General features: G+C 38.1%; 1 protein-coding gene across 1 annotated transcript; it reads right to left on the reverse strand.

The window, feature by feature from the left end:
* Nucleotides 1-359: 359 nt before the first annotated feature.
* polk (polymerase (DNA directed) kappa) lies at nucleotides 360-7497 on the reverse strand. The gene is made up of 15 exons (XM_054610804.1): nucleotides 7409-7497; nucleotides 7122-7265; nucleotides 6724-6843; nucleotides 6419-6571; nucleotides 5815-5946; nucleotides 5534-5678; nucleotides 5137-5358; nucleotides 4694-4818; nucleotides 4298-4464; nucleotides 4162-4194; nucleotides 3950-4046; nucleotides 3014-3185; nucleotides 1930-2877; nucleotides 1012-1060; nucleotides 360-919 (listed from the first exon to the last, which is right to left on the reverse strand). Exons 2-15 carry the CDS (start codon nucleotides 7248-7250, stop codon nucleotides 838-840), a joined length of 2574 nt encoding a protein of 857 aa, XP_054466779.1. The 5' UTR covers nucleotides 7251-7265; nucleotides 7409-7497; the 3' UTR covers nucleotides 360-837.
* Nucleotides 7498-9443: the final 1946 nt, after the last annotated feature.

Below are 9443 nucleotides of genomic sequence, written 5' to 3' on the forward strand. Positions count from 1 at the left end.
ATATTGTGCAATGTTTACACAGGATTTGCATAAGGCTCTAATAGAAGTTTAACTTGTTTGTAGAGGGATGTTTGACTAATTACACATGCTCATTAGGAGCAATGTTTCACATCTGAGGCAATACAGTCTTTTGCTGATGGTCACTGCGCAGCATATGTTTTTTTTATTTCTTAAAGCAGCAACAATACTGTGTTAAACCTACTGTAAACCATTCCTTCTGTAAGCCAACCTTTTTTGGTTAAAAGTGAGATTAATTAATAGAGAAAAATTATAATAAACTGTGAAAATGCCACCAGCCACAATGAAATTGCATCAGAAAAATGTATTTATTTCTTTAATAACTTTAATTTACATGATAGGATACTCTTATCTTCATTATTAAACATACACAGTACAACACAATAAATACACCTGTAAATGACTGCAAATATCTGAATAAAAAAAGAACTTCATGAAGATAAATTAGAAAAACTCACACAGGCACATCAGTATCAATATATACCCCTATGATCCATGACGCAGTAAAATAAAAAAACATGCCACCTATCTTCAGTGAGTAACAGAAACAGGAAATAAAACTGGCAAACATATTTCCATTAGTTTGCAAAAAACCAATACAGAGTTTGTCTTTTTTCGTCTTTAATTTCCTTTCTTGTGTCTGCATTATAAGTGCAAATACTTCATTAATACCAGATTTCTGAGGAGAAAAATTCAATATGGCTTTGTGTGCAATTAAAAATTGCCCAGTGGAGCAGGAGGGGAGAAGTGTTTTCAATTTCCTGAAGAAAACTTTTTCAGTTCCTCCGGATGAGGATGGACGTTCTTCGTGCATAACTGTCACCTGAAGAACTTGTCAATGGTGTTGCGAGGACCAAGGCCTTTAGCCTTTTTGGATGGAGAAGATGAAGGGGAGTCCCGTCTGAAAGTCATTCAAAAAAACATATAACATGAAGTTGATATGAAATATTCGAAAACAACATGCAGCAACAGTATGTGATCAAGCAGTCTAACCTTTTGGTTTTGCCTTTACTTGCTTGTATTGGAAGGAGACGGTTTCTGTCTGTGAACAGAGACAGACACTCATGAACATAGAAAGAAAATACAAACTCTTCTCTGAGGTACACAATTGTAAAAACCTCTTCAGGGTATAAAGAATGCAATTTCTGAGGCAGACTTGTTTAAGAGGAAACCGGGTTGCAGTTCATTGTGGAAAATGAATAGATGAGAAAGTGATTTAGCCATTTCCAAGACCAGGGCCACTGGCTGGAATGAGATGTCTTTCTCAGTGGGAATCGATCCAAACTTCTCGCACAATGTCACTGTCAGCAGATAACACAGACATCCTCCCAAATAGACATTTCTTCTGTTAACTCCAAATATGTCAAACAGCCACAGTTTATAGGCTTTAATAACAGGATTGTATCAGTCATAAGCACAGATCCACATAAGAAACACTGACTTTCCAGAGGAACCCTTAAATACACAAGGAACAAAATGGGTAATCAAAGTGGCTATAATCAATACTTTTATAACAATTACAATTCAAATGTGAAAGGGGTCTCTCTCTTTCGCAGCGTATCAACTGAATCTGCAGGTGCCTTTTGCTTTTATCATCATGTTGTTTTAAGCTGCAGCAGGCAGTGGTTTTCAGCAAAAAACTCTAAAACCGAACGTCTGTACACTACCTGCTCAGCACCGGACAGCAGATTGAAAGTTAGTGACTAGCTGGTTTGGAGCATTTATCAGCTAAAGACAGATATTTGTCTCAGGAGTTGGTCCAAACCCAAAACAGAGCAAGTGTGAGTCAATACACTCCTACTGAATGCTAATACTGCACTCTAACTGCTGGATGTTTGAATCAGCAGAGGTGATGATATGTCAATGTTGTGCTCACAACTGATCACAAAAAGATTTAGTACACACACTCACCTATGGTTTTGCTTTTTATAACTGAAGGTGGATTTATGTGAGATGATGTCTGCCCCCCCAGCTTGTGAAGGACCTCCTGGTTCAGGCAGAGGTCAACGTGTTGGTTGAAGATAATGAGGTCATCATTATCCTGGGTCAGCTGACATACGGGGCAGATGAGGACGGGGCCTTTATCAATACATGACCGAGGCTGTTGCGAGGTCACAGTTTTATTGTCACCATTGATCAACAAAAAAACTCTGTTTGACTCAAACTCTTCACATTCTTTCTGGTCCTTCTCTGGGTCCAGGTCTGACTCTGAGTCAGAAACTGTCCATTGGCTTGGCTTTCCAGAGGAATCACTGAGACACTGGTCTATATGTCTGTTGAAGACATTTAAATCAGTGGTCTCCACCTGCCTGAAACACACCGGACAGGTGAGGCTCTCTGACACTGTGCCGCCACAGCCTGATGTGGATGCATGGGCCTCTACGGGGGAGACAAGGTCATTTTCTGAGGGATCAGAGGCTGTATGGTCACTATTGTTTGCTTCTGTTGATGACTCTACACCCTTTTCACCACACGGGCCTGGGGACGTAATAACAGAACCATTCTCCCCATTTACTTCCTTTTGTGTGCTTGCATTCGCTGCCTGGAGTTGGAGTCTTTTGGCATGAGCCCTTTGGAAGAATGACTGTTTGGGTTCCTCACTAGTCTGACCCCCCTCGAACCCCCTCTGCTTACTCCCCCAGGGTACTTCCTCTTGTCTCTGGCACTTCTGCACAAGGGGAAGACAAGCAAGTGGCCCAGTTTGGTCTGAGTGATTGGAGAGATCCTTTTTCACAAGCTTTTGATTCATTTCTTGGGGAGAGCCGCTAGAGTCTGTCTGGCCTGGCTTGAGAAAGCCAACAATGCTCCTCTGTAGGGGCTTTTTATCATCCAAACTGACAAAGGCGGAGATTCTTACACCTATGAACAGAAAAACAAATCATCTGGAGAAATCTTCAAAAATCAATGTTAACTTTGTTATTATTTCCACTTGCAATGTGTCACTGATCATTTGGATTTATTTCAAGATAGTTATAATAATTATATATGTAATTACCCATGAGTCTCAATCTGAGAGGCTGGGGGCTTTCATTGTCAATTTCTGTTTTCAGTAGGCCCTTAGCAACAGCAAATATCTCCTCTGCTGTAGCAGCAGCACAGGGCAGCGTCAGCGCCCTGGTTTTTACCTCAAAGTTCACGTTCTTAAGCTTCAGTGTTACCGTTTTACCCTTAAGGAAAATGAAGAAAATACACAGTTAAATTCATACTAGGGAAGACAGTTAAGATAAATTCTGTCTGCTCTCTAACGTCCTCTTATTAATAAGAATAATCAATGACACTGTGTGGAAAGGCCATACACCAGAAATAGATATCGGTGTACTCTGTCATATCACTTGTCAGAATGCATCTTGTGAGTAAAACGCCACAAAGCGCTTTCATACTAATGTGATCATCTCCCAGGGAGACATTTCCAAGGCTAATAGAAGCCCTGTCTCCTTAATGGCCCTCCGTTTCTTCTAGCTATCAAGGCCACATCAGGGCCCAGGCAGGGGGGTGATGGTCGTGCCAAGCCAACCAGACCTTTCTCTATCAATTCAGAAAGGAATGAACAGGTTGAGGTAATTGCGTGGGATTCTGTCTGGAGTAAGGTAGTAATAGGGAGGCCAAGAATAAGACCATATTTGTTTGAGTTGTTATTTTTCTAATATTACCCATTTCTCTAAATCCATTTTTGCTGTGTCTATTTCTGTTCAAATATCTTCAGTGCTTGCTTTATTTTGCTACTATTTGCTCAGTCTGAGACAGTCCCATGGAGGGTTAAGGCAAGTTTCATCCAAGCAATATCTCAGCAGTATACAGTATAACACCATGTTGTGCTGATATAACCAGGACAGGTAGCCAAATATGTGTTCAAGACAACCCACTTGTTCATAAGATATGCACAGAGGTGTGGTCATGGTGCAAAATAAATTAAGCAACCCTCATTCACTACCTTTAGACCTTCTTTCTTCATGTCTTCTGCTAAGTCTTCGCAGAGCTCCCTGCAAAAAGACAACTGCTCCTCAACATTACTCAGTTCTTTGAATGTCCTGTAAAGATGAAGTGGGACAGAGAGGAAAAGAGGGAGCGATAAGAGGATGGGCACACACAAAAAAAAAAAATTCAGCTGTGTCATTGTAAATGTACGCTTTATTAAAACCCTACCTTTCTGTGCTCATGCTTTTTCTTTCTTCATGCCTGTATAAAAGCAAAGACAGTGAGTGTTATTTCCTTTCTCTGAACTGGATTGTGTCTTACTTAAACAGTTGTGTTGAGTTGTATTAAACAGACAGTGAAGTACCTAGGTAAACACGTGGAGCCCAGACCCAGGGAAACCTGCATGAGATGATGCCAGGCTGTCTCCGAAAACAGCAACGACAGCAACCCCATCTGCTGGCCAAGATGAGAACAGCTACTGATGCCAAGAGCATTCAGCATCTTCTCGCTCACTTTCCCTATGCCAGACACCTGGAAAGGATACACAAACACACGTTTTACAGTTTTTAAATATTGATGATTATCTTTCAACCATTTTTCCCCTATCCGCTGTGCATTATTAGTTACTTTACACCCCATATGTCAGTCTTTAATAATAAAAAAAAAACCATATGATTACATCTTTTACATCCATAAATATTCACCAGCTCCACTCCAAGGCTCTTTGTAAATGGTTTAGTTTGAGCAATGTGTACCGTACTTTGCGAACTGGGAGATTCTGGGCAAACTCCATGACTGCCTCTCTAGTGGAGGGGAGTCTGTACTGGCCGTTGGGTTTGTTCTTGTCACTGCACACCTTGGCAAGCATCGTGTTTGGAGCAATTCCTAGAAGAGGCAATAGCAATGATTGAATAGTGTGTTTTTAAATGACAACTGGTAAAACATAGACATAATCTTGATCATAATTCTACACAAAATGTGAAAGAAAGACTTTTGTTATTATTGTTGAGCAGTTTGTTTTAGCAAAGAATGAATTATACCATTATATAACAGTGGAGAGATGCTGGTTTTGTACAGAAAGTGGGGAGGAAAGAGAGGGAGGAAAACAAGACAACACACGCAAAATGTTTAACAAAAGCAAAGACACTCTGAGGAAATGGGATAGTGTTTTATTAATCACTACAGAATAGTTTTACTACATACCTGCACTGGCAGTCAGCATGGTCTTCTGCTCAATGCGGAAGCGTATCTCTCTCACAGCCTCCTCAACAGACGTCCCAAACACCTCGACTGCACTACCAGCAGCATCGACACCTTCAGAGTCAAACAAGCAGAGAGAGGTGCTCGGGCTGTCCTCAAACAGGACTGGAGAGAGGTCATTTTCCTCTGGCACTGTCACCTGGGGAAGCTCAGTCTGCTCTTCACCTTTACAGAAAAGAAATGACACTACTCAATAACCTGATGGATTTTTAGCGCAGGAAACACTGATTATGTTAGAGAGTTCCCTGTCATAGTATGTAGAGTAAATGTGGCAGTTACAAAAAAAACCATCCAATTACAGCATATAATTATTCTACATTTATGTATAATTTAGTCCTGCCTGTAGCGTTGCTGCGGAAGCGATGAGTACGTGAGGATTCTGGCCAGCTCTGTCTCTGCTCCAGGTGGTCTGTAAGATCCAGATAGGCTTCATCCAGGCTCATTGGCTGGAAGTAAGGGTCATAGTCTGCAAAAATCTCCCGGATCTAACAGAGTGACACAAATTCATGAGCACCTGCTAGTTTAAGCAAGGAGCCACAAAACAGTCGCATAGCATTTGTTTTAATGCACGTTTCAAGACCTATTCATCTCTTTGTGTGTGTGCTTTGCCATCAATCTTACCTCTTCACTCACAGCTCTGTACTTATCAAAGTTGGTTGGAACAATAACTAAGTTGGGGCAGAGTTTCTTCCCAATGAACCCAGGCATGGCAGCTCGAACCCCGTACTTCCTGGCATGGTAGTTAGATGTTGACTGAAAGAGAAAGGGTGAGATCTAAATTGAAGTAATTCAAAACACATTGGCACTGGTTTAATCAGCCACCATTTTTTGTATTACAGTAAAGTACAGTTCAATTAATTCATAATTTTAAGTATTTAGTAATATATCAAATGTACATATGAAGACTTATTCCTTAACTGTGTTTTGGTAAATTGTAGTTTCGCTGCATTACACTGTGAGGGTCATGGTTAGGAGATTTATAATGTTGTGCTCCAGTATGAGTCATAAATATTTAAAACATACTGAAAATGTTTTTATAAGGGTTTGTAACGAATTGTATAGCAGAAAATGATACTGCGTGAAGAGTAACCTAAAGTTTTTCTATCATTTTCTTCTATGTATTTGCTGTCGTTTACTTGTGTTAAAGTGTTATATGGCCACTATTAAATATAATAATCCGAGAAATGGCTGAAATTGTGTACATTTTTTCCATATTTTAACCCACCAGCATGCTCATGGATCCTACAGCCATGGGCTTGTCCTTCAGCTCAGGACAGTCTCTCATCTCCACAGCAGCGTAGAAAGCATCCATGTCCACATGTACAATCACACGGCTGAGATTGCGACTCCTTTCAAACTCGTTGGCCATCTTCTCCACCTATAAGGAGATTGAATGAAAAACACTTCAGTAGTGTGATATTTAGAGTGTAGCATTTCCATTTAATAGCACCTCAAATTTGTCTGCACATGCGTTTTTGAATGACCTGAACGATCCAATGCCAACCACACCCAGATAAATCCACGTCTTACCTGAGCTTTGGCTTTCTTCAACTGTTGTTCTGTGATCTGTGCCTTTTGTAGCATCATTTTCTCAATGCGTTGGTTCACCTGCTTCTCTTTCTTCAGCTCACTCTCATAAAACCTAGATCCCTGAAGGGAAACAACAAGGACGATAAAGAGTTACAAATTCTGTAGCACATCTATAAAGATAAAGCTACAATAGCAATATCTATTTTAGGACCGTATATGATTACACAGGGGATTGTACACAAGCCACAGTCAGTAAAACCTCACATTTCATATTGTCTACAGCACGCTATGGAGCCTTGTCCTTTCTAACACATCAGTTATCTTTGTTAAGATTCCTATGTATGGGATTCTTGGTCTGCCATACAGGACTAACAGAACGAATGGTTGTTAGTTTATACCTTGGATGACTCCATGATGATTTTGTTGATCTTGTCCCTGTCAAGACCCTCCATACCAGCCTTGTTGTCATTGAGGGCCATCCTGGAGAGGAAGCCCTCTCCTTTGGTGGGTGCCACCCCATTCTCCATCCCAGAGAGTGGATCCTTGATAGGAAAACAGTGTTTTTTTTGTCAACTCTGCTCTAAAGTTAGTTGATAAACTTGTAAGATATCGTAGCTATGTATCCCATTATGTGTGTGTGCCTTTTCTAAACTTATTCAGACGATACCAATATTCAAATACTAACCTCTGAACAGGATCAATCACACTGAGTCCACCCCGCTCAGCTGTCTAACCTTCATGCCTGTACATTTTTGAAAATGAAGTACTTCCGCGTACACGCGTCATCACCGGAAAGGGCGGGGCTTAAAAAATAAAATTCAAAAAGAATAAAATGAATTATTAAATGACTTAGGTAAATAAATTCAGTAATGAGATCGCATTGCGTTGTGAGGACCACAGACTGTATGAGACCCTTTAGAAGACCACTACTACGTTAACATTACATGTCTATTAATAATAATCTATATTATATATATAATGCTGCTGCTGTCAGGTTGCAGACCACATGACACATGTGCAATAAAATACACTGTGCAATTATAGCTATAATAGTTTTTCTGTCTGTACATATAATATTTCAGTTATTGTGGATTTTATTACTGTTTTTTTATTGTTTATTTATAATACTTGTTTTTTATTTCATTTTATTTGATCTTGTTTTTCTTTTACTATGTATCTTGTTTACACTATACCCTATGCTGCTGTAATCCTGTACATTCCCCGCTGCGGGACTATTAAAGGATTATCTTATTTTATCTTATCTTATCTTATCTTATCTTATCTTATCTTATCTTATTTTATATCATATTCTTTGACATGGTCTAGTCACAGAAAGTCACATTGAACAAACTACTGACCAGCTGTCCTACAGTGGCCCCACTTGGAGGTAGAGAGTCACAGCACAGCATATTGTTATCACACATTTACATTTATGTTACAGATGTTATTTGAAAAAAGAAAGAAAGGTTCCATCATGTGCTTCCTTTCAAGCTGTAGATAATGATAATGTGTGGGTTTTTTGCCCTCCAGGACCAGATACAGATTCCCTTTAGTTATGTCTGAAATTAGTTTTTTAGTTTTCTGATATGAAGATATCAGTAGTCAAACTAAGCATATGTAAATTACTGTTCGAAACACGTCCATATATACAGTACCAGTCAAAAGTTTGGACACACCTTCTCATTCAATGGTTTTTCTTTATTGTTATTTTAATTTTTTTCTACATTGTAGATTAATATTGAAAACATCCAAACTATGAAGGAACACATATGGAATTATGTGGTAAACAAACAAATGCTCAACAAACCAGAATATGTTTTATATTTTAGATTATTCAAAGTAGTTGAATGAGAAGGTGTGTCCAAACTTTTGACTGGTACTGTATATATATAAAAATAAAAATATATATAAAATAAAAATAAAAATAAAGAAAAACCATTGAATGAGAAGGTGTGTCCAAACTTTTGACTGGTACTGTATATATATAAAATAAAAATAAAAAAATAAAAATAAAAATAAAGAAAAACCATTGAATGAGAAGGTGTGTCCAAACTTTTGACTGGTACTGTATATATATAAAATAAAAATATATATATAAAATAAAAATAAAAATAAAGAAAAACCATTGAATGAGAAGGTGTGTCCAAACTTTTGACTGGTACTGTATATATATAAAATAAAAATATGTATAAAATAAAAATAAAAATAAAGAAAAACCATTGAATGAGAAGGTGTGTCCAAACTTTTGACTGGTACTGAAAAAACATTGAATGAGAAGGTAAACTTTTGACTGGTACTATATATATATAAAAAATATATAAAAATAAAAATAAAAATAAAGAAAAACCATAATAGAAGGTGTGTCCAAACTTTTGACTAAAATAAAATAAAAATAAATAAAATAAAAATAAAAATAAAGAAAAACCATTGAATGAGAAGGTGTGTCCAAACTTTTGACTGGTACTGTATAACGCAGCCACAGTCAGATAATACGACACAAAACCTCAAAAAAGTTTTCTTGCTGATAAATTCACTTACAACCCTTAAAATGAAAAGAAGATAAATGACAAATTCCAAGTGAACCAAAATAAAACTCATATACGTTTTTTTTAAGTAAACCCCTAAACAAGTTTCATGAATTTGGATGGGAGGAATCCGTCGTCAATGAAAATAATATCACCCCCACTGTCCAATTGATTTTGTTTATGTTGCACTGCGAA

This window comes from Anoplopoma fimbria, chromosome 13 (genome assembly GCF_027596085.1).
Source record: "Anoplopoma fimbria isolate UVic2021 breed Golden Eagle Sablefish chromosome 13, Afim_UVic_2022, whole genome shotgun sequence".
NCBI lineage: Eukaryota > Metazoa > Chordata > Actinopteri > Perciformes > Anoplopomatidae > Anoplopoma > Anoplopoma fimbria.

What these genes read in the sequence shown, in the direction of transcription:
- polk (XM_054610804.1), bottom strand. Translation starts at nt 7,250, where the DNA reads ATGGAGAATGGGGTGGCACCCACCAAAGGAGAGGGCTTCCTCTCCAGG. An exon ending in TAGGATCCATGAGCATGCTG is followed by an intron (nt 5,947 to 6,418) that starts GTGGGTTAAAAT and finishes TTTCTCTTTCAG; the next exon opens with TCAACATCTAACTACCATGC. An exon ending in AAAAGCATGAGCACAGAAAG is followed by an intron (nt 4,047 to 4,161) that starts GTAGGGTTTTAA and finishes TCATCTTTACAG; the next exon opens with GACATTCAAAGAACTGAGTA.